Here is a 25,495-nt window from a genome sequence, read left to right as displayed (position 1 = left end):
CCACTCCTGCCTTTATCCTAAAGAAAGGGGTGGGTACGTGACTAGGTCCTGCCCTAGGGGTGGGACCTGGAAGGGGGGTAGTTACACCCCTCTCCCATGCCGGACTTTCCCCAGGTCAGGGGCTGGGCGCCCCTGGAACTGGTTCTAGCCGGCAGATGCGTAGTGAGCACCGGGGTGCCACTCCGCAGTCACCTTCTTGTAAAGCCCTGCCTACCCAGGATACAGAAAACCCTGTCTGGGATGGTGCGAACACCGCCCCGGACAGGAAACTCTTTGTCCAAGCTCTCCTCGCTGGAAGGACTCCCAGCAGCAGGAGGTCAGACTCGTGTCTGTGGTGGCAGCATCCATTTTGTGGAGCTGAGGCTTCAGTTAACTTTAACCGGGGTTCACAGTTACGTACATGTCGTGTCCCTCTAGAAGGGCAGAATGCTAACCTCGTCGCCGGCATTGGTGAGGGGTCAGCATCCCGATTCGTATGACACCTTACTCGACATGTCTTGATAACGCGATACCGAAGTTACCAATATGGTACGCGTTATCATGGAACAGCCATTGAGTCTTGGTTCCGCAAGCTGCAACCGGGCTCGGCTCGTGCCAGAGCCCAATTCACACGATTCCACGCACTCTGCCTTCAGGATTGTCAAGGCCTGCCATAGGAGTGACTGATAGGAATGCGGGTGTCCATTTTAGGGTTAGATATAGGTATACTATATCTAAAGCAACGGGCGAGTACGCCACGTTGCCCCAGCTGTCGCGCAGCCAGTTGTGTCAGATTTAGATGGCCATCCAGGGGTGGCATAATACATGCTTCAGCCCCTGGTAGGCCCTGGGTACACCGATGCCCTGAGTTACAGGGTCTGACAAGGTGGCCCAGTTCCAATTGGGTAATGCACCTAAGGTACACACATCAATTTAGCGAGAGAACAGCTAGGCTGTGGGTCTAATTGGCAGGCCCACAGCCCGAGAAAGTCGTAAACCAGTGAAACAAAAGCAAAAAATCTGGGTGATCATAGGATTGCAGACCCTACTCTCCTACATGACCCCCCCCCCCAAACGTTGGGACAATAAACTAACCTTGACCAGGTGAGTCTTCTTGTTCTAAGTGGAAATACCTGGAGAGCCCATCTACATTGCCATGATCAGTGCCAGGTCTATGCTCCACTGTGAAGTCCATCCCCTGTAGGGAAATGGACCAACTAAGCAGTTTGGGGTTTTCACCCTTCATCTGATTTAGCCATAAGAGGGGCTTATGGTCGGTCTGAATCTTGAAATGAGTGCCAAACAAGTATGGCCTCAGTTTCTTCAGGGCCCACACCACAGCGAAGGCCTCCCTCTCAATAGCTGACCAATTTTTCTCTCTGGGGGTCAGCCTTCTGCTTATGAAAGCAATGGGCTGGTCATTACCATCAAAATTCAGTTGAGATAGAACAGCTCCCACACCCAACTCAGAAGCATCTGTTTGGACAATGAATGGTTTGGAGTAGTCTGGACTCTTGAGGATAGGTGCCGTGCACATGGCCTGTTTTAGGTCATCGAATGCTTTTTGACAGCTTGCTGTCCACTGAACCTTTTTTGGCATTTTCTTACTTGTCAGTTCATTAAGCGAAGTCACAATCGATCCATAATTTCTGACAAACTTCCGGTAGTAACCAGTCCGGCCCAAGAAAGCTCGAACCTGAGTCTGGGTGGTTGGAGGAGCCCAGTCCCTGATTGACTGTATTTTGCTCTCCAGTGGTTGAACTTGGCCTCCACTGACAAGGTGGCCCAAGTATACAACCTGTGTCTGCCCTATCTGGCACTTGGTAGCCTTGATAGTGAGACCTGCTGCTTGCAGAGCCTCTAAAACTTTCCGCAGGTGGACCAGGTGATCCTCCCAGGTGGAGCTAAAGACAGCAATATCGTCAAGATACGCCGCACAGAAGTCATCCAGCCCAGTGAGAACGTGATTCACCAACCGTTGGAAGGTGACAGGTGCATTTTTCAAACCAAAGGGCATTACCACAAATTGATAATGCCCACCAGGGGTAGAAAATGGTGTCTTAGGCTTGGCGTCCTCAGCTAACCTGATTTGCCAATACCCAGCTGTCAGGTCAAACGTACTTAAGTAGTTGGCAGAAGCCAATCTATCTATCCGCTCGTCTGCCCTCGGTATTGGGTGGGCATCAGTCTTGTTTGGGCAGATATGTCTGCCTATGTGGCGTTGCTTCCGGATGCTTCCAAGGCGGAGGCTTTACAGCTTCTTCAGGAAGGAGAAAGAACTTCTAAAGAATTGATTGATTGTGCTGTGAATGTGGCCTGCACTGGATTTCGGCAGCTCGCTGGAGCGTCTGTTTCACGTAAGCAAGGTTGGTTGCGCTCCACCTCCTTCCGTCAGGAAGTTCAAGCAAAAATTCTTGATATGCCATATGATGGCGAATCACTCTTTGGAGCACACATTGACGAAGCGTTACAATCTATTAAAAAGGACACGGACACTGCACGTGCCTTAGGAACTCTTCAGTTTAAGAAACAGCCCTTTCGAGGTGCTCGAGGACGAGGCACCAATTCCAATTTTCGTGGAGGAAGCAATCAGTACCGCTCCAATAACCAAGGCAATCAGCGTTTCTCTGGTAACCGACAGCAGTCTTCTCGTCAGCAGCCAGCCAAGACCTATCGAGGGAAGTCCTCTTACAGAGGATCTTCAAATAAACGACAATGACTTGCCTTTAACCCAGCAAATTGGCGGTCAAATCTCTCTGTCTAGTTCTCAATGGTCCTCCATCACTACGGACCGTTGGGTGCTAGACCTTGTGGAAAAGGGCCATGCTTTGGAATTCGTCGAAATCCCTCCTCCAACTCCACCTTCCGGGCCGCCTCCTCCGCACCTCAAGGAACTTTTCCAACAAGTTCACCTCCTGCTTCAGAAGGGTGCGGTAGAGGTAGTGCCAAAGTCGCAAAGAGGAAAGGGGTTTTATTCCCGTTTTTTCCTGATCGTCAATAAGAATGGAGACCAATTTTGGACTTGAGAGCGCTAAATCAATATCTCAAGACTTAATCCTTCCGTATGCTAATGCTTACAGAAATCTTGCGTTTGCTCTCAGTCAGAGATTTCATGGCTACTATCGTCCTCCAAGACGCCTACTTCCATGTCCCGATACTCCAAAGTCATCGAAAGTTCCTAAGTTTTCAGGTGGGGCAACAACATTTCCAGTTCAGAGTGTTGCCATTTGGCCTCCGTTCCGCCCCTCGAGTCTTTACCAAGATATTGGCTCCTGTCATGGCCTATCTACGCCTCAAGGGTGTCCAAATATTCCCATATCTCGACGATTGCCTCCTGAAGTCGCAGTCCCGCTCACAGCTGCTGTGCCATACCTCCCTTTGTCAGAGGGTGTTTCGCTCCTTATGTCTGTCTCTCAACCTGGAAAAGTCCCAGCTCCTCCCTGCAACTTGCAAGGATTTCCTAGGAGCCACATTGGATACCTCGCTGGCAAAGGCATTTGTGTCCCTGGAACGTCAACAGAGGATCCTGCGCCTAGCATTTCTTCTACTGTCAAAACAGTACGTTCGACTGCTGAAGTCATTTCTAGGGATGGCATCATCGTGCATCGCTCTCATCCCACATTGCAGACTACGGGCACGTCCTATCCAAGAAGAATTAGACGGTCAGGGGCGTCAAGTCACTATCCTTCAACGATCTAATCTGTGTCATGACTCGCATGAAAGCGGCACTCAAATGGTGGACACAGCCATTACATCTTGCAGCAGGGATGTCATTCCTATCACTCACGCCAGCTCTTACACTCACAACGGACGCATCTCTGGAGGGATGGGGGCACACCTCCAAGACCTGTCCATAAAAGGAAAATGGACTTTACATCAGAAGACTTGGCACATCAACAAATTGGAACTCATGGCTATTTTCCTAGCGCTCAAGTCGTTTCTACCCGTGCTGTAAGGAGAGTCTGTCCTTATACAGACAGACAACACAACCTGCATGCACTACATAAAGAAGCAGGGCGGAACGAAATCTCCGGTGCTGTCTCGACTGGCGCAGGCAATTTGGGACTGGTCACTCAAGCACCAGATCACGATCACCGCAGTTCATCTCCCAGGCTTGTCCAACATCTTGGCGGATTCCCTAAGCAGGTCCCGATCATCAACCCACGAGTGGGATCTTCACCAACCAACACTCGAAATGATCTTTCGTCGCTGGGGTCGCCCGGCACTGGATCTCTTTGCCACGCCAGAGAACCGGAAATGCCCAGATTATGCAAGTTGGCATCCCCACAAAGGGTCACAGGGCAATGCCCTTTTGATGAACTGGTCAAATCTCTTTGCTTACGCCTTTCCACCGCTCCCTCTAGTACCCTGGGTGCTCAGGAAGATAATGAAAAGAACCCTGCCACGTCCTTCTCATTGCTCCCAGGTGGCCACGACAAGCATGGTTCTCGGAGTTGCTTCTTCTGTCTCAGTGCGAGCCCATCCTTCTACATCCGCGGATGGATCTCATTTCCATGGAAGGGGTCTAATTTATCATCCGGACCCCTCTTCTCTGAGCTTAGCAGCCTGGAACATGAACACTGCGAATTTGCACATCTAGCCATTCCTCAAGAATGCCGAGACATCCTTGCTCAGGCCAGAGCTCCTTCAACTATAAAGACTTATAAGTTGAAATGGAAACGATTTTGCCATTGGTGTGCTGCTGCCGGTATTCATCCCATACGTGCAACGCCGACGCAGCTTCTTCCTTTCTTCTTACAATTGGCTCAATCACTTTCCACCAATTCGGCGCCCTCCTCCTGCTTGGCGTCTTAACATTGTCTTAACACAATTAATGAAGACGCCATTTGAGCCGCTACATAGAGCTGACCTCAAGTATCTCACCTGGAAGGTTGCTCTTCTCCTTGCATTAACGTCTTCTCGTCGAGTAAGTGACATTCATGCATTTACAATCAGTCCACCATTTCTTCAGTTTCAATCAGATGGTGTGGTGCTTCGCACTAACCCTACTTTTCTACCTAAAGTACCTTCAGATTTCCACATCAATGAACCTGTTATTCTGAAGACTTTCTTTGCTAACCCACAGTCTCCTGCGGAACAACGCTTGCACTCCTTGGACATTAAACGGTGCTTGAAGTGCTACATCAGCAGAACGGCTCAGTTCCGCAAATATGACCAACTTTTTGTGGCTTATGGACGTTTTCACAATGGGCGTCCAGTTACCAAACCTACTATAGCCCGTTGGGTATCTTCGCAATTGCTTTCTGCCATCAAAAGGCGGGTAAGCCTCTGCATTCTGCCGTGAGGGCTCATTCAACCAGATCAATGGCGTCCTCTACTGCCTTATTTGCCGGTGTCCCGCTGCATCAAATTTGCAGAGCAGCCACATGGTCCAGCAGACACACGTTCACAAGACATTACTGTCTGGGTGCCATGAATAACGCGGATACTGCAGTAGGACAAGCTGTGCTTCACAATCTATTTTATTACGGTGAGTCCTCTGTTCTACCCTCCTCCTTTTAGTTTCCAAATATTTATTGACTGTTTGCTGTATATATGTAATCCATGCATTTAATTTCAGTCTTTGATACGCTTTGTAACTTTGGAAACTTTTTTCTTTGGTGCTGACTGCTATCTATTCTATATTCAAGCATGTGAATCTATGAAAGACACCCTAATACTGGAGAAGAACAATTGTTACTTACCTGTAAACAGGTGGGTCTCCAGTATTGGTGTCTTTCATAGATTCACATGCAACACTCCCTCCTCCCCTCAGAGGCTCTCTTCTCCTCATAGAATCTTGAGTCACTCTAGTGCTACGAAAATCTGAGGTGCTGAGCTCTGAGGAGAAGGTTCTAGAGGGTTGCTGTCGTCTGATTGGCTGCAGTTTGGACCAACATAATGACAAGGATAGACTGCATATGTTTTTTTCCTTTCCCATGCATTCCTATGTGGAAATATGTGTAGGCAGCTTATGCCCTTTTTTCTGACCCATATTTCAGGTTTTATGTTGTTACATATATATTTATATATGCATATTATTGCTATTTTATTTACCGTGGGACTCCCACTCCTATGACGGGGAATATTCAAGCATGTGAATCTATGAAAGACACCAATACTGGAGAACCACCTGTTTACAGGTAAGTAACAATTGTTCTTGTTGGTGCCCCTGCCGGACACTGACCCATTAGCCCTTGACATCCGACGAAGGACAGCTCGTGAACGACTCCTGGTCTTCTACAGCTTCGCCTGGTCCTCACAGCTGCAACTTCAAGGCCATTGTCAACCTCTCCTGCATCTCCGACATCAGTGGGCATTCGTCTCTCATGCCTCCTGGTCACTCCCGAGTGGCATAGACTCTGTCCCCTCTGCTTACAGGTACCACTTATCTTGAATCCAACTTTGAATTCCACCATATACTTTCACCTTCATCAGCAGCAGCATCTTTCCTGAAGTCCTCCTTCGTGGTCTACGGCGGTTTCCGATGCCACTTTGCACCTATGTACCAGTCTTCCCTGGTGTAGGTATCCTGGTTCTTGGGGTTTCCACGGGTGGGGTGGCTCTCCAACCTTCTGTCCTCCACAGGGTTTCTTCAGGGTCCGCTGGGAAGGGTCCCCCTTTTTTTTTATTGCAACCGCGACTTACCTATTGACTGACATTGAGCATGTAGTTGTGTTCCCACTCTGCACACGACCTCCATAGAGTTAAGGAATTATGACCGCTTTCTGAACCACTAGTATGTGATCCATAATGGTCTTATTCAGTCTATTATGGAATGCGTAGTGTCTTGGACAATCTGATTTAGTTCTACCTTTGCATGCCCACAAACCATGTGTCAGTGTTAGGTGAGCTAAATGATGCTCCTTTCATGAACAGTATTTAATGACGTTCCCAATGTTGCAATCAGTCTGTAGACACTGGTGGGTCCAAAAAAAGTTATTAAAGTTAAAACTATTATAACAGCAGACTCCTTTTCATTCATGGGTCATGCTAGCGGATTGAAGAAAGCATCAAGATAATTCAGAATCTATGATTCTGCCATATATTTAATGTCCCTGGTATAAACCATAAAAATCATTAATTAATTTCCTTTCTTCAACGTTAGTAGCAGTTCAGAGATTCAAAGAAATCATGCAGGAAAAAGACTGGAAAATGTTTTGAGCTTTGTTCACGCTGCCACATCAACTTATCAACGCAAAAAATGATGTAAAAATTACTAACTTGGGCAGACACTCTGACAGCCATTTTTCAACATTGCAAATGTAATCTCTGGGACATCAAAATTCAAACTATGGAGAAAATGCTGTTTTCAGAATGACTGTTGGGTGTCATTATCATATCTAATAGGCAAATACCTGAATGGGTCACTAAATATTCCATAGCAAAGCATTTGGAAAACTAAAGACTAGATTAAAGAAATAGGTTATTCAACAAACGGTTGAAACAATTTTAAGAGTGGAGGTTTCAATTTCTCGTAAAGATTTTCCAGTTGATAACATGTAGGCTATGTCTGTTTGAGTTATGGCTCAGTCGTAATTTCCATGTAGAGAAAAGGAGAGGTAAAAAATGCCAAATATGTGTAGACTAATCAGTTTAACTCATATTGAGGTGAATATTTTAATGAAAACTATTTTGATAAAGTGTCCAAACTAAATGGAAAGCCACACCCACAAGTAGGTTTGATCAACCATCAATCACATTTCACTCCAGCAAACAATTGTGCACACATTTTCTATAAAAAAAAGTCTTTGTCCCTTTACACAGCCTACCTAGACTATATCTTTTGACTCTGGATAGGAATCTCATCTGAGAAGCTTAGTTCAAAAGAGATGATTCTATTTTACTAAGTAATCCTGAAAAACTCAGGAGCTGTGATGTCAGCATTTACAAATAAGACTGTCAATATCGGAAAGAGACAATTAGTTATAGATTCCTTACCTTGTGAATTACCCCCCGGTCATCAGACTGGATCCGGAGACTTTTTCGTCAGCAGTACCCCTGCGCATCGAAAGGTGGCGTTTATCGGCTCGGCATTCAGCGTTGGAGTCATGTTCGCCGGGATGACGTCACCGTAGCTACTTAGACGCCACCCTCGGGTGCTGATGTCAGTTCTTTCTTTTTTCATGCCAGCCAGCGCAGATCTGGTGAGAGCTGTACCTTCAGTCACTTTTTGACAGACTTTTTTTGCGACTTTTGTTCCCATCTTTTTGAGTCTATCGACTCCTAGTGCACGTTAGGGATGCCCGGTTTCAAGGCTTGTGGTTCCTGCCGAAAACTGATGTCGGTGACGCATCCGCACCACGTGTGCCAGTGGTGTCTCGAACGCGACCCCAAGTCATGTTCCGATTGCCGGATCATGAATCCGAAGTCTTCGCGGGAACAGTCCCAAAAACATCTTGATGCCTGGCAATCCCCTCCGTTCAAGGTCCCGATCGTGCAGGAGGTCGAGGGCCTGGTCGCGGAGTCATCACCACCACTCGTCCTCGAAGTCTTCGCACTCCTCAGGTAAGTTGAAGCACAAGAAGAAGTCGAAGAACAATCGTCGCTCTTTGACTTCTCCCTGTCCGTCTGCCGACGCAATGAGGGATGCGGTTGGTGCCCCTCCCGCGGCTCCGCATGCGGAGCCACTAAGGTCGACTCTGAGGTTTCTTCCTTTTTCGGCATTGGAGTGACCCCTGCTCAGCTTTGAAGCTTTTTCGAAGTGATGCATGCCCTCTTTGGGCAGCCCGACTCCGCTGGCGCGCCTTCGGGCCCCGCAAACTCGGCTGGGGGCCTTGGGTCTTCGACGCCGGTGACTCCGGCCACACCACTGCAGGGTCCCCTTGGATCCAGGCCTGGATTCGGATCAGCGCCGGTCGACCTCATAACACCTCCCATTGCGTTGAATCCACCAGCACCACGTACGCAGCCGACGCTGGTTGTGTCCCCAGCCGGCGTCGACCCGGCCTCCACCCCGATGTAGAGACAGAGCCGGACTGACGTCCACCGACAGGTACTTTTTACCCCTGTTCTACCCTGGTGTTTCTTTCAGGCCGGATTGGTAACCAGAGGAGGGTGAAGTAGACTGGGAGGGGTCTGGAGACCCTTTGACTGACCAGTAGAAGTATGATCCCGACTGGACAGAGGAGGTAGGGGAAGCCAGTTATCTGGACACCTCCCCAGACCTTGGCCTGTTGTCTCCTCCTACCGTGGCTACGGAGGAGGGAGCGTCTTATACAGTGGTGTTGCGTATGGCGGCCGGGGCGCTCAACCTCGAGCTACCTATGGTGGCAGTTGGGACTAATCTCCTGACAGAAGTGCATCAACTGGCAGCGAGCTCTTCGGAGCCCCTGCTGCCGTTTATTGAAGCCTTAACTGACATCCTTTTGGGCACCTGGTCCAGGCCCAACACAGGGTCTTCTGTGGATAGGATGATTGCCCGATGCACAGCCCGGCTTTGGGCGACCCCACTCTCCTCTCTCAACACCCCACCCCTGAGAGCTTGGTGGTCCAAGCCCCAACGCCCAATGGCGCATTCCCTACTGCACCACCTGATAGGGAATCCAAAAAGCTGGACCGTCTTGGGAAGAAGATGTTTTCTTCCTCCAGCTTGGGACTGTGGTCGGTAAATGTAGGAAGGTGGATATCTGACTATGGTTGCCCCCAAATTTTTGCCTGGTGTTTGGCTGGTTTTTCGACTTAGTTGACCTGGGACCCTGCTATTCAGGGCCCCAGGCCCACTGCTCTCTCTGTAAAATGGATTCCATGTACCTTAGGTACATATCTAATTGGATACTGAGTCACCTTATCAGTCCCTGTACAGTTTACCTTAGGTACCCAGGGCATAGGTGTACCCAGGGCCTACCAGGGGCTGCAGCATGTATTATGCCACCCCTGGCTGGCCATCCAAATCTGACACAACTGGGTACACGACAGCTGGGGCAAGGTGGTGTAATCACCCTTTGCTTTAGATATAGTATTCCTATATCTAACCCTAAAATGGACACATGTATTCCTATCAGTCACTCCTATGGCAGGCCTTATCATCAATCCTGAGGGCAGAGTGCTTGGAATTATGTGAGATGGCGCTCTAGCATGAGCTGAGCCCGTTTTCAGCTTGCGGAACCAAGTCCTAATAGCTGTTACATGATAACGCGTACCATATACTCTTAAGTGCATTATAATCCTCGCGGTTATTTGCTATCTTTGGTATCGCTTTATCAAAACATGTTGAGTAAGGTGTCATACGAATTGGAATACTAACCCCTCGCCAATTCTGGCGACGGGGTTAGCATTCCACCCTTCTAGAGGTACACGAAATGTATGTAACTGTGAACCCCGGTTAAAGCTAACTCGAGCCTCAGCATCACAAAATGGATGCTGCCACCACAGACACAAGTCTGACCTCCTGCTGCTGGGAGTCCTTCCAGCGAGGAGAGCTTGGACAAAGGGTTTCCTGTCAGGGGCGGTGCTAGCACCATCCCAGACAGGGTTTTGTGTATCCCAGGTGGGCAGGGCTGAGAGGAAGGTGACTGCAAGTGGCACCCAGGTGCTCACTGTACATACGCCGGCTTAAACCAGTTCCAGGGGCACACCAGCCCCTGAGCTGGGGAAAGTCCGGACAAGGGAGAGGGGTGTAACCACCCCCCTCCTGGTCCCACCCATGGGCAGGACCTAGTTGCGTGCCTGCCCCTTTTTTTAGAATAAAGGTAGGAGCAGGCCCCCTTCCCAAATTAGATAATTCTGAATCTTGACTACTTTCCACAAAAGGACTCTTGACTATTTCTGAAGACTCTCCCTTGTGGCTAAGGAGTAGCCACCCTGCACCCGCAGGCACCATCTAAGCATCGCGGTTTGCTGTAAGTCCATCCTCCGGATCAAGACTGCCCAGCTCGACGAGACCCGGATTCCCTGCCATCTCTGACCTCTACCTGCATCATCAGCCCAGCTGAGATTCGTGGGTGTGACGAGACCTGAAGGGACCGGCCATCTTCAAAACTGCACGACGCTTAACCAGCACGACCGCCGAGGGATCCTCGAGTGAGTGCTTTGGGGTTTGAGAAGCCCTAACCCTGAGCAGCTCCAGCACCGAAGTCCAGCCCCCCAGCATCCACGATATCTGCGTGGGGCCCTTCTGCTCTTTGCTGCTCACCGCGTTGTCCGGTCACTTGCCTGCTGGCTAGTGGCCCTCCTGACGACGAACCACGACGATTACACCGCTGGTCTGGTTGCTCCAGACTGGCCCTTGCTCCCTTCCAAGAGAGGAGCACCCCGGACCCTCCTGGTCCACTCCAGACGCCATCTTGACTCCACCGCGTGGGCTTGACTTTGCCAAGGTTTGTTGCCCCAATCCTGGGTCCAGCATCGCCGACAGCAGACACCTTCGTGGGACAGCTCGCACCTCCAGCCTGGTCGCCGACAACGCCTCCTGGTCTGAGGGACAGCAGAGTCTAGCGTCACCCACTCACCTGGTCGAGGTGACTTCATCCGGTGCCATCCTGGTGCCCACCTAATCACTGGCTAGTGATTAAGAACTGAGTCCCCTCTGCTTTCAGGTCGTCTCCATCACCGATCCAGGCTTGGATCACATCGAACATCTTCACTGGTCGCCTGCCAGCAACTTCTTCTCAGGCTCCATAGACTACAACGAGGATTCCCGACGTCTTTTGAACCCTTTGCAGCCGCAGCCCCTGGGCTAGGTAACCTGAGCATTTCGGTGCTCCAACGTAGGTTCACTATCTAAGTGTCCAGATCCTTTTTCGTTTTCAGTCTATCTAGTCGGATTCGTCCGATAACAGTAACTTTGTGAATACTAGCCTCCATAGACTTTGCCCAGCATCTCGCTTGAGAGTGCACACTCTGCACCCGATCTCCCTAGGCCTCCTTCTCCTAACCTTAGGGTTCAGTAGTGTAGTCCTAGCGATCCTGAAGCCTCTGGATCTTGTTACTTATCTGCTAGTATTTCGCATTCCACTTTTAGTGTATATGGTTTTTTGTGCCCCTCGGGCATTTGTGTCAATTGTGCGACTTAAAGTATTTTCGTAAGAGTTTTGTTGTGTGCTTAGCTCCCTGACTCATAAAGAGTTCAGGGTAGACTTGTTATAAATAAATATCCTTTATTTTCATAACAACTTGTGTGGTGTCCTTTCACTTGGTGTTCAAGGGGTATATGTGATGGTATAACAACTGGCTTAACACGCTCTCTAGAGTTTAGCCTAAAGACTGCTCTTGTCCATGCTACTAGGATAGCTGGTCTATAAGGTTGACTTACAACCAATCATCAATAAGGGTCGTTTGGTATGATACACAGTGATCACTAGAATAGTGAGCACTATATATCAGGCCAACTTCTCACAGTAAACACTACATGTGTGTTGGGCCGTTACACCAACTCTGTGTGGGAAACTGTAGAGCACGTGCTGCCACAGTGCCCGGAAGAGGACTTTGCAGTCGCTAAGGAGAGAGACGCAGCCAAGTTTACCATCCGATGTGGACTGGACACCACCGACTCACTAGGTAGGATGATTTCAACATCGGTAATTTTTAGACGCTACGCCTGGCTGAGGTTGACTGGTTTGAATGGCGGTCACCTGTTCGGAGACAAAGCAGACAGAGCGCTAGAGCGCTTCAAGGGCTCTAGATCTAAGGCCAAGTCCTTGGGCCGCTCCACCACCCATCCTGCGCAGTCTGCTTTTAGCCCCTTTCGTGGCTACCGAAGGGGGGCCCTGCCACGTTCCTCCCAGAGCCACATGCCGGCGCAGGCGCAAGCTGTTCAGCCATTGCACTGCCGGGGACGTGGGACCCTCCGCTGTGGGTCAGGGGGCCAGCAAACAGGCCAGACCACCACCGCCTCCTCTGCAGCAGCCTCCAAACCCTCCTAGTCTGACCTTTCAGGGCTATCAATTGCCAGTGGGTGGCAGGATTCCCCATCACCTCCCCCCCTGGCGCACCATCACGTTGGGCAGGTGGGTTTTGCAAATAGTCCAAATGCCTGCTCCCTCCCCTTCAAGACACCCCCCCACCCAACCATGCCACCTCAGTACCATCGACTGTTGGAGGATCAGCTGGCCCTTCTCCAACAAGAAGTTACGGCTCTCTTGGCCAAGGGAGCCATCAAGCAAGTTCCTGCCGCAGAAGTAGGTCGTGGAAGGAGAAGTAAAAAATGTTGACGCTAGCTCAGGTTCTGTCTGCCCTCGACCCTGGAGACTGGATGGTAGCGTTGGACTTGCAGGATGCTTACTTTCACATCCCCGTGCTTGCTAGGGTTCACTATAAACGTGCCGAAGTCACACCTGACTCCCTCTCAGAAGCTCCTTTTCATCGGAGCGGTTCTGGAAACGACGCAGTTTCGGGTTTATCCTCCCGAGCAGCGAGTCCGGGATAGTCGGGCTATGATTCTGATCTTTCAGCCTCTATCCCGGGTTTCGGTCAGAATGACCCCTGAGGCTGCTGGGCCTCATGGCCTCCTGCATCCTGTTGGTGGATCATGTCAAGTGGCATATGCGGGCTCTGCAGTGGGACCTGAAATTCCAGTGGGCGGAGCATCAGGGGAATCTTTCAGATTGCGTTCAGATCTCGGAGGGCAATGCACTACAATTGCAGTGGTGGCTAACGAACCAGGATTGGGTCAACGGCAGATCCCTCTCCCTTCCCCAACCAGAGTACACAGTGGTGACAGACACATCACTTCTGCGATGGGGCAGCCACATGGGAGAGGCGGAGATCAGACAACTCTGGTCTCTGGCGGAGTCCGGCCTCCACATCAACTTTCTGGAGCTCCTGGCGATCCGTCTTGCACTGAAGGCATTCCTTCTCTCTGTTCAGGGAAGAGTAGTGCAGGTGTTCACGGACAACACCACCGCCAGGCGCGCAACGCCCATTGGGCTCAAAGGGCTTTAGCCCACTTGTCCATCCCCTGTCATGTGTGTCAGCCCGGCTGAGACAGCTTCCCAGGCACACACACAGCTGCACCTGAATACTTCACAGGTCTTTAAAATACCATTTACTTGCTAACAAGGCTTTGCTGTGTTTCCACACCTTCTTAGAGCCCCTGCATCTCCACTCTGCATATTGCTGGAAGAATCAGCCCTCCCCCCTGAAATTTTTAGTAGCACCCTCCCTCCCCCCCCCTCACAAACCCCCTGTCCGAAATTTGGCATTAGTTCCGCCTCTGACCTCTGTCATGTGGTACTGCAACAAATAAGGCTGGGTGAGGTTGTGGAACCTATGGCAAGAGGCTCCCCGTCTCTGGACATGGCTGGGAACATCAGGGCATATCCCTGGTGGTTCAACACCTTGCGTGTTCTCTGAACCCCAGGGCGAACGAACTCAGCCGCAAGTTCATGATGGATCACGAATGTCGTCTTCACTCGGAGGTGGCGCAAGGTCTCTTTCAGCAGTGGGTAGAGCCTTGGTTAGATCTATTCGCCACCGAAGAGAATGCACAATGTCAGCAATTCTGCTTGTTGGAATTTCCAAGGTGGTACTCACTAGGCAACACTTCATCGCAATTGGACTTCCGATCTTCTATATGCCTTTCCACCGATATCATTTCTGCCCAGAGTGCTGAAGAAGATCAAGCGCCCCCGGGCCCAAGTCATCCTTGTGTTTCCGGATTTGGCACAAAGAGTCTGGTATCCTGAGCTGTTACACATGGCCATTGATTCTCCAATCTGTCTGCCTCCTCCGGAGGATCTTCTGTGGCAGCAGTGGGGACGGTCCTCCACCCGAACCTGTCCAGTCTCTACCTCCTTGTATGGAGATTGAGCGGCGACAGTTGATGGCCTTCGACCTTTCTCCCGAAGTCTGCAAAGTAATTCTGGCAGCCAGATGTCCCTCCACGAAATCGGTATATGCCTGCTGATAGCACACATTTTGTAAATATTGTACAGAACGGTCTATTGACACCTTATCTGTTTCTCTGGCATATATTCTCTTGTTTATCCTTTACTCAGCCTAGCAGGGATCTGCTTTGGGCACTTTGAAGAACTACCTTTTGGCCCCCTCTGCTTTTGTTTGGCTGCAAGATCAGCCTTCATTTTTTAAGTCCTGTCTGGCGAAGAGGTTTCTGAAGGGGTTTACCTACTTGTTCCCCCTTCTACTTTTCTTATGCCACAGTGGGACCTTCATTTGGTCCTTATTTTCTTGATTTGTGCACCGTTTGAACTGCTGCACAACTGCACTCTGCGGTTGCTCATTATCAAAACATCTTTTTTGGTGGCAATTACCTCTGCCAAGAGGGTGAGCGAATTGCAGGCACCGTCATCACAATCTACATACCTGACAGTCTTTCCGGAGAAAGTGGTACTAAGAACTAAGGAATCTTTTTTGCCCAAGGTTGCAACTCCCTTCCATCTTGGACAGTCCATTACGCCACCCACTTTCTCTGCACCTCCTCACACTTCCAAAGAGGAGCATCTCTTTTTTGGACCCAAAAAGAGCGTTCTCGTTCTAACTTGAGCGCACTAAAGAGTTCCGGGATGACCAATTCTTTATAAAGTATGTGGTAGCAAAGAAGGGGCGTGCTGTCCAAAAGAGGACCATATCCGGCTGGGTTATCCGCTGTATCGCAATATGTTACGCCTTAGCAAAGAAACACCCTCCTGAAGCCCCTAGGGCCCATTCCACCAGGGTGAAGGCAGCCACCACTGCCCTCCAGCGAGCGTTCGCCTGGATTCTCAGATTCGCAGAGAGGACCTGTTTTGCCGCTTTGTCTTACAGGATTTCCTCTGGGGAAGGTAATGCTTGGGTATCTGTTCAAAGGTATGGAATCTTCGGCTAGATGTCTCTATCAGATGGACAAGTTATTTTCCTTTGGTAACGCCTCATCTGGTAGAGACGTGATCTAACCACAAATTCCATTTCGACCCATGCATCCTCCCTGCTATGCAGAATTGTTGTTAGTGTCAGGGCTGTACCCCTTCATGGCCCTAACCCTTTTCTAACACACCATGGTCAGTCACTTCATGGCTCCACGCTTCTGGCGTAGATAGTCATGAAAAAGTACTGACGTCAGCTCGCCCGAGTGGCAGTTATATAGATGACCCGGATGTCACGATGGCGAACATGACGCGGACTACATCACGCCGAGTCGACCAATGCCACCTACACGCGCGCAGCTGAACTGCTACGAAAAATCTTCTGGATCCATCCTGACGACCGTAAGTTTAAAGGTAAGGAATTTGCAGCTAGATTATGTCTCTACCAGATAAGTTATTACCAAAATAATTATCTTGTCCGTTAAGTATTTATTGTATTCCCTCAATCAAGTACTGATTACACACACTCAGCGACAGAATCCAGACCAATTGGGTAGGTATAAAAAAGGTATACTTATGTTTTATTTCATGAACGAAGCAGGACTTGGTACAGATAGGTAAAATGTACTAGCATTTGTAAAACTTTACAAGGTAATGCAATTGGGAATGGATTTGCAGTCGTTACAGGTTTGTATATGCTTTAAGAACAGTTTAAATTACACAGAATTTACTTTTTATTACTTTTGCGTTACTTTGGGATTGGGATAACATCGACTACTTGGGGTGATATGCCTAGATTTCACACCATGGATCCTAAAATACAAGATAAGTAAGGCTTTTTAGGTTTGCAATATAGTTGCTTTTCTTTCATACAAGTCAACTCGACAGTTAGCACATTTTTAGGAACAAAACATCATAACATTGGTTCCTATAGAGAAAATAAGGTTTATCTGTTTGCGGGTAAAAACGACCCGCAAGAACAGTTTTTGGTTTTTCGATCCAAGCTTCTCCAAGGTTCAGGTAAGCACTCAAATTGCACCATCAGCCGCACTGGGGTGGCTTTGTGCAGAGTGCAGCGGCTCAGTGTTAGCCAGTGAGGCTAAGAGGGCCTTTTGTCAGGGGCTGCTTACGACCAACCATAGATAAGCACTGCATGGGCCAACAATCAGCAGAGGAGCTGCACCACCAGCTGCACAGGGGTGGCCGGGTGCAGAGTGCCCAGGAGGCTTCGGTGACCCTGTGGATTCCAATGAAGATCTCCGGTTCGGAAAAGATGCTGCTGTTTTTCTCAGGGAGGCTTCCTAAAGGCAACTACTGGCTCGAGAGGTAAGTTGGGTTCTTGGGGGATGCCTGGATACTGTTGAGCTTTGGGTGCAGGGGTGTCTTTTGGCGTTGAGTCTTCTTATCAGCTCCGGTTGCAGTCGAGATGGACCCTTCAGGTTGAGGCTGCTGGCATCGCTTTGAAGCTTGAGGGAGGTTGAGAATCACCAGATCCCAGGTCAGGATAGCTGGGGAGACCATCTCCTGGTGTTGGGCGAACTTGGGCCGTGGGCGCCGTGTGCAGACTGGTACAGAGCCTGGATTCGGGTTCTGGTCTTAGAGTCTTTTCTGCCCCCCTTTCTCAAGTCCTTCAGTCTAATCTCTGGCTTGCCCAACAGGGCTCTGCTTTTGACATTTTGAAAGGCTAACTTTCCTCTATCTCTGCATTTCTCAGTTGCCTAATCAGTCATCTCTTTTCAAGTCCCCTGTTGTGCATAGGTTTCTGAAAGGTCTCCAGCATGTGTTCCCTCCTTCACCCTTCATCATGCCTCAGTGAGACCTAAATTTAGTTCTAACTTTCCTGATGTAGACTCCTTTTGAACCGCTCCACAACTGTCCTCTCGAGCTTCTAACTTTCAAGATGGCTTTTCTAGTGGCAGTAATATATGCCCGAAGTCTCAGTGAGCTCCAGGTTTTGTCATCCGAGCTCCCTTACCTCAACCTCGTCCCAAATGAGCTGCTCCTTCGCACTAGAGCTTCCTTCATTCCAAAGGTGGTCACTTCCTTTCATGTAGGTCAGTCCATCACCCGCCTACATTTTATGCTCCATATCCCTTCTAAAGAAGAGGAGTGACTCTACCCATTGGACTCAAAAAGAGCCTTGTCATTCTACCTTGACCGTATAAAAGAGTTCTGGGTGGATGAACATTTCTTTGTGGGTAGGTCAAAGCCCAGAAAGGGTAGGAGGTACAGAAACAGGCCATTTCCCGATGGATCGTAGTCTATATCAAAATCAGCTACACATTGGCCAAAAAGCAACCCCCTGAGGGTTTGTGTGCTCATTCCACTAAAGCCAATTCTGCTACCATTGCATTAGCACGTGGAGTTGCGTTTCTGGATATCTACCAGGCAGCAACATGGGCATCTTTGCACATATTTACCTAGCACTACTGCCCGAACAGTCTGGTCCACAAGGCCCATTCGATCGTGCAGAAATTTTTTGTTAGAAATTGTTTCGCAGACCCACCTCAGGAGAGGTACTGCTTGGGTATGTTTTCTAAGGTAAGCAATCTTCTGTAATGCCTTACCTGGTATAGACACTCTCTAGCCGCAGATTTCTTACTGAACCACCCATCCTTCCCACTCTGTGAACAGAATTCTAGGGACAAGACTGTTCCAATTTCAGGGCCCAAGTTTTCCACATTTGTGGACAGTGTTCTTCTTGGCTCAGCACTACTGGAATGGTAAGTCTAAATGTCAGCTCGCTGGGGTGGCTCCTACATAGGCACCGCAAGTCATTTCTGGCATGGATGATGTCTATGATGCCACACTGAGCCAAAAGACGTCATCTACCTGCGAGTAGGGGTACTGCTCACTAAAAGTTCAGTCATGTCTGACGCTTGGGGAGAATTCTAAGGTACAGAATCCACAGCTAGAAAGAGTCTTTACTATATAAGGAGCTACCAAAGGTAAGTAACTTTTTCTTCACGCATTATCTGATAGTAACAGTAGTGACAGTGCTCCAGCATAAACCCACACAATTCTACACCAACACAACTACTGTCAGAAATGTAGACAACCACTATTGTGCGCTCACAAATCTACCATTACACTCACAGATGCACTTGTTATATGCCTACACAACAACCACCATGCACCCACCCAGTCACCCTTAACAGCTCTCTTCAGTGTCACGTGAACAGCTTAGTGATGCTATCATACACCTTTCACACACCTGTGACCAAAACAATGATTCTGTAAAATACATTACAAAAAACAATTTGATGGACAGAATGTAGATCAATGTCTTACATTCATCCCAGTACAAGGATCTGGGCCTAAATCCATCGTTTTTTGCACTCCACACCACCCTGGGTTAGATAATGGCTTTATGCAAATCAGCTCTGACCCTGTGCCCCATGGGAACAGTCCAGTCCGAACTACAACAGCCATATCGTTCCCAGACCGGAATCAAGCATCCGAGGACCGGACCGGTTTCGAGGTAACACCTCTCTTCAGCCCGGCTAGCTTGACTCCAGTGGTGTGGAGGCTCTGGGACCCACGTCTGAGCTACCCCAGTACACTCAGGGAGAAAATTATAAAAAACAATTTGATGGACAGAATGTAGATCAATGTCTTACATTCATCCCAGTACAAGGATCTGGGCCTAAATCCATTGTTTTTTGCACTCCACACCACCCTGGGTTAGATAATGGCTTTATGCAAATCAGCTCTGACCCTGTGCCCCATGGGAACAGTCCAGTCCGAACTACAACAGCCATATCTTTCCCAGACCGGAATCAAGCATCCGAGGACCGGACCGTTTCGAGGTAACACCTCTCTTCAGCCCGGCTAGCTTGACTCCAGTGGTGTGGAGGCTCTGGGACCCACGTCTGAGCTACCCCAGTACACTCAGGGAGAAAATTACAAAAAACAATTTGATGGATAGAATGTAGATCAATGTCTTACATTCATCCCAGTACAATGATCTGGGCCTAAATCCATCGTTTTTTGCACTCCACACCACCCTGGGTTAGATAATGGCTTTATGCAAATCAGCTCTGACCCTGTGCCCCATGGGGACAGTCCAGTCCGAACTACAACAGCCATATCTTTCCCAGACCGGAATCAAGCATCCGAGGACCGGACCGGTTTCGAGGTAACACCTCTCATCAGCCCTGCTAGCTTGACTCCAGTGGTGTGGAGGCTCTGGGACCCACGTCTGAGCTACCCCAGTACACTCAGGGAGAAAATTACAAAAAACAATTTGATGGACAGAATGTAGATCAATGTCTTACATTCATCCCATTCTGAACTCATTCATTTGTAGTTCGGACTGGACTGTTCCCATGGGGCACAGGGTCAGAGCTGATTTGCATACCGCCATTGTCTAACCCAGGGTGGTGTGGAGTGCAAAAAAACGATGGATTTGGGCCCAGATCTTTGGACTGGGGTGAATGTGTGACATTGATCCACATTCTGTCCATCACATGTTTTGTTTGCAATTGCCGCCATAAGTGCGCTGGGGATGCTCAGACGTGGGTCCCAGGCACTCCACACCACTGGAGTCAAGCTAGCCGGGCTGATGAGAGGTGTTACCTCGAAACCGGTCCGGTCCTCGGATGCTTGATTCCGTTCTGGGAAGGACATGGCTTTTGTAGTTCGGACTGGACTGTTCCCATGGGGCACAGGGTCAGAGCTGATTTGCATATCGCCATTGTCTAACCCAGGGTGGTGTGGAGTGCAAAAAAACGATGGATTTGGGCCCAGATCTTTGGACTGGGGTGAATGTGTGACATTGATCCACATTCTGTCCATCACATGTTTTGTTTGCAATTGCCGCCATAAGTGCGCTGGGGATGCTCAGACGTGGGTCCCAGGCACTCCACACCACTGGAGTCAAGCTAGCCGGGCTGATGAGAGGTGTTACCTCGAAACCGGTCCGGTCCTCGGATGCTTGATTCCGTTCTGGGCTTTTGTAGTTCGGACTGGACTGTTCCCATGGGGCACAGGGTCAGAGCTAATTTGCATATCGCCATTGTCTAACCCAGGGTGGTGTGGAGTGCAAAAAAACGATGGATTTGGGCCCAGATCTTTGGACTGGGGTGAATGTGTGACATTGATCCACATTCTGTCCATCACATGTTTTGTTTGCAATTGCCGCCATAAGTGCGCTGGGGATGCTCAGACGTGGGTCCCAGGCACTCCACACCACTGGAGTCAAGCTAGCCGGGCTGATGAGAGGTGTTACCTCGAAACCGGTCCAGTCCTCGGATGCTTGATTCCGTTCTGGGAAGGACATGGCTTTTGTAGTTCGAAATGGACTGTTGCCATGGGGCACAGGGTCAGAGCTGATTTGCATATCACCATTGTCTAACCCAGGGTGGTGTGGAGTGCAAAAAAACGATGGATTTGGGCCCAGATCTTTGGACTGAGGTGAATGTGTGACATTGATCCACATTCTGTCCATCACATGTTTTGTTTGCATCTGTAAAATACATGTCATTTGCGTGTTGAGAGTTAAAGCTTAGTGCAGTGATGGCAGAAGATGAGGTGATGATAGTACCTGTACTTTAGATTGTCTTATCTTTTTATTTTTTTCTGCTGAAGCGATTGTCAAAATATTATATACATGTATACATACATATGCATTTATGGTTGGGAAAATAATCTGAAAACCACAATCTGATAGAGACAACTAGCTGCAGATTCCTTACTTTTGAATATCCCAGGCGTCAGACTGGATCTGGCAAGGTAAGGAATCTGCAGCTAGATATTGTCTTTACCAGATAATGCGTTACCTAAGGTAAGTAACTTGTTCGTTAACAGTTTGGTCCACAAGGCATACCTTGCAAAACATTCATGTAAACTGTAAAGTCCACACCAAATGCAATGCTAATAATGTCACCCTTGATGTAATAAATACCATTACAAAAGTTATATATGTCTTTGCCATTAAGACTATCAATAAAGTGAATGCAAACATAGTATTCTTAGCATTATAAATATTTATGTGTATGTTAATATTTAATGATGATATGCTTCCGATGGATCCTACTAACGTCAGGTTCCTTGCCTTGTGAATATCTCAAACAGCGGGATTGGATTTGCAAGATTCAAAGCAGTGCTCCTGCACACCAGCCAGGAGGTGCCATGCAACTACGCATTGACTCTTGAAGTGAAGAACGGAGCCACCTGTGGGCTGATGTTAGGCCCTTTCTTTCCATGCCTTCCGACATGGATCCAGAGCTCTGCTCCTTCTTTTTCCTTTGCTTGTGAAGATAATTTCTTTCCCCTCAAACTTTTCCATTGTGCAAGGGATGTCAACCCTAAGACCACAGGGTTTAAGCCTGGTAGGGACTGTCACAAACAGATGTCAGTGACAGTTGGGCATGTGATGTGCCTTTGGAGTTAAAACGAATGTTGTCACAGAGGTGCTACAGCCTGGTCTGGGATTGAACCAACCTCTTTTACTCTTAAATGAATTAATGAAAACATTTATGTAGTCCTTGGCTTCTGGATGGGCGTCCCGGCACTAAGAAGTCATGAGAGACCAGGAAAATTAGTTGGAACGGATAAGCCATGTTTTAAACTAATATTTAAAACTCTTTTCAGACTGGAAGTTATGGCATGCCAACGGGAGTCTGTTCCATCTCTTGAGAGCTAAGGAGGTGGTAAAACGCTTTCCGGTCCAGGCATATACTACCATAGGGACTTGCAACGGGTGTTGATTCACAGATCTCAAAGGTGTAGCGGGATGATGAGACTGATTCTTTCTCTTAAATATTTTGGGCCTCTCTCATATTAGACTCTGTCAGTAAAAAGCAATTTTTTTTTCTTTTTAATTGGAAATGGAATATGGTCAAGATTGAGTTTCTGTGGCTTGGTCCAAACGGAAGTGGCATAGTTTGCAAAATAACAATAGACTGGGATGAGGCACTGAATATTTACCGGTAGATGAGATACATTCAAGCATTCTTCCATCACTTTTTGTATACTTCTGTACTGCACATCTGTCAGGCTGCAACGGGGGCTACAGTGCACACCCTCACAAAGCACAACTGCCATTGATGGCCAGGTCTGGCAGAAAAGCCATTTTGCAAGTTCAGGCGTGCAGGACTTCTTTGTCTGAGCCTATTCCACAGGTCCTCTCCTTAAGATGCCCTCTAAAACTGAGAAATCTAGGGCTAAAACTATCTACCAGAAGAACAAATTACTAACTTTTAGTAACTCTCTTTCTGGTGAATACTCTGTAACCTCAGATTCTTCAGTACCATCACACCTCCCTGTTCTGTGAAACAGTCTCTTTTCCCATCCAACAAGGTCCCAAACTAGAGATCTGAAAGCTGGGGTCTCTGATTATTGTTTATATCTGCATCCAAAGACGCAGGCAGAGTCAAGAAAGAAACTGGCATCAGTGTGCCGAGGTTGCTCTTATATGTGACTTTGTTAGTCACTTCCTGGCCTGAATAGAGTCAGCACGATGCCAGGAACATTACTGTTTGAAGCGTCCAATCCAGTGTGGCGCCTGGGCTATTCTAAGGTGAGGCATCTGCAGTTAGATAGGGTATGCACCAGAAAGACAGTTACCAAAGGTAAGTAACTTGTTCTTCAGGTCCTTTGTGCATGAAAGCCATTTATACTATTTCCGAAGAACTGGTTGGTTCTCAGGAGTCACTTCTCTTGCGTTCCGAACATGTTTGACAATCTACCTGAATAGAAAAATGATACTCCTGACCATCCTTCGTCTTCATTCCTCCACGGTTGAACTGGCTCTCTGTAATTTGGACATAAAGTGCACAGTGTACTTTTAGCTCTATTGGATCAAAAGCTGATGTGACGCATCTTTCGAGCTCTAGAACAGAACTGCAAGACATACTGGGTCCGAGTCACAAACTGCATTTTGTAGTACTTAAAGTAGTAATAACACAAGCAAGTTTGAAGTTTCAGGTCCATATTGACCTTGGTGCTGGTACTTATCAGGCATGATATAATTAATCTCTTCCAGAAGGCTCCTTCTGAGATCCTACACTATTCGAAAACACATGTTTGAATTGCGTTCTTAAGTCAAACTGCCAAATCCTCGTGGAGGCATCGCTAATTTACTCTGTCACCATGCTGAGAAAGTGCTTTCCTGCCGAGAAAAAGCCCACCTAAGCTCTAATGCTGGTACTTGTCATGCACAGCCCTTCCCACCGCTCATGCTAACAGCATCGTATTGCTAGGTGAGATTGCAGCGTTCAGCTGCCTAATCTCTGCAACTCTCTTCAGTCATTTACAAAGTATCTCTATTATCATGTTTCATCATGACACCGACTGCCTGGTCCTCTTACATATCATGTCACAATGTATGCCTCTTCTGACTTTAACTGGTTTATTTTATCCACTGCACCACCATTGGCGCTTTTCTCTGATCCTTACACATTACACCTAAAACGAGATTTCACAGCCACCTCCTTGCATGCAATCACTACCTGCCAGACAAGGCAACAGCCGTAGGAGGCCACACCATTTCGAGCTCAGCAGGGCTTTGTTTAATGTAAAGCAAAGGAGAAAGCCTGATCTTGATTTTTAAGTACCCATGAGGATGTCTGCATGTAAGTCAAAATATCATGCCTTACTCACTTGTGCTAATGCATATTTGTGGGTAAACTTTAAACTCTAATGGCATTTTTGTATTGTTTTATAAGTAGATCCTCTTATAAACCATATCAGATTTCTAATTCAGGTTAGGTCTAATGAAAGGCTCCCCTGCCCCTTGAGCTCGATTGTTCCCCCCCTTTGTTTGACCGTGTGGTTATTTAACTACCGCATTGGATCCATAGTATTGTTTTATTCTTGCTTTCGCCACTTTGTACAGCGCTCTAATACCAGTAAGGGTCATGTTCACGCTTTATCAAACTTTTCAAATCAATAAAGGGGTATGTGTTTAAATAAAAAAGATTTAAAGAAGTTATTTATTTTAATATGTTGCATATGTTTAATTTCTCCATTTACATTACACTATAAATGCATCTATTCCTTGCTACCCTATGTGAAATTATTTTTTTGTTAATATGTTTTAGATGATCCAGTGTTCCATCAGACGTTGATAACACTCTCGAGAGCGCTCACCAAGTATTTGCTGTCCCTCTCCAAGTTGCCAGCCTCTTTCCAAATAAAGCCTGGTCAAGATTCAGTGATTCTGAAGTTTGTTGTTTTGTCACTAGAGGTAAAGTGGATGAATGCTTCCTTGCTGTGTAGTTGTGATTCAGATCCACTTTATAATGAAAAAAACAAATTTTGTGGCATGTTAATAGCTTTGATTCCATTTGGCAAATCAGTTTCATATTTGGCACACTTTTGGTTCATCCAGTTAGGTGTCGGCATGTAAGATTTAATGAAGAAGCCTTTAGGAGGTCCAAGTATGATAACATTTGTTTACCCATTAACTACAATAGGGGCCACTGCAAAAACAATGAACCACATTATGTCAAACATGATAAAAGAGGGGGGCGTGTCCAAGATGGCGGCGTGATCGTACGCATGTCTCCGAAGCTCCCTGCCCGATCCCGCCTAAACGCCGCTAATTTCTCCTAATCTCCCCCTGGAAGGCGAGCTACAGCGTACAAGAAGGTGCAGCACAGAAACGGTGACCCCAGTGAGCCTCTATCAGCCTCTATCAGCGGACGGGTGAAGACGCTACTCCGTGGTCCGTAATGGCGGCCACGCCGGAGACCTGAACAGCTTAGGTGCCGCTGCCTCGAAGTCTCTGTGGCGTACCGGGCGCCCCTGCACTATTGCGGGCTGGGAGATTT

At 48.1% G+C, this 25,495-nt stretch overlaps 1 protein-coding gene across 2 annotated transcripts in view; it reads left to right on the top strand.

Annotated features, from left to right (window-relative positions):
• The window catches only part of HTT (huntingtin), a 2,178,328-nt gene that overhangs the window by 1,552,159 nt on the left and 600,674 nt on the right, over window positions 1-25,495 (top strand). For both annotated transcript variants that reach the window (XM_086964158.1, XM_086964157.1), the window contains one exon: window positions 24,764-24,909. In XM_086964158.1, coding sequence (XP_086820284.1) covers window positions 24,764-24,909 — 146 coding nt within the window. The remainder of the gene's footprint in view (window positions 1-24,763; window positions 24,910-25,495) is intronic.

The sequence above is a fragment of the Lissotriton vulgaris genome, chromosome 3_2 (assembly GCF_964263255.1).
Source record: "Lissotriton vulgaris chromosome 3_2, aLisVul1.2, whole genome shotgun sequence".
NCBI classification, from domain to species: Eukaryota; Metazoa; Chordata; class Amphibia; order Caudata; family Salamandridae; genus Lissotriton; species Lissotriton vulgaris.
The sequence above is the reverse complement of the archived record's forward strand: the minus strand, read 5'-3'. Positions and strand labels throughout refer to the sequence as shown.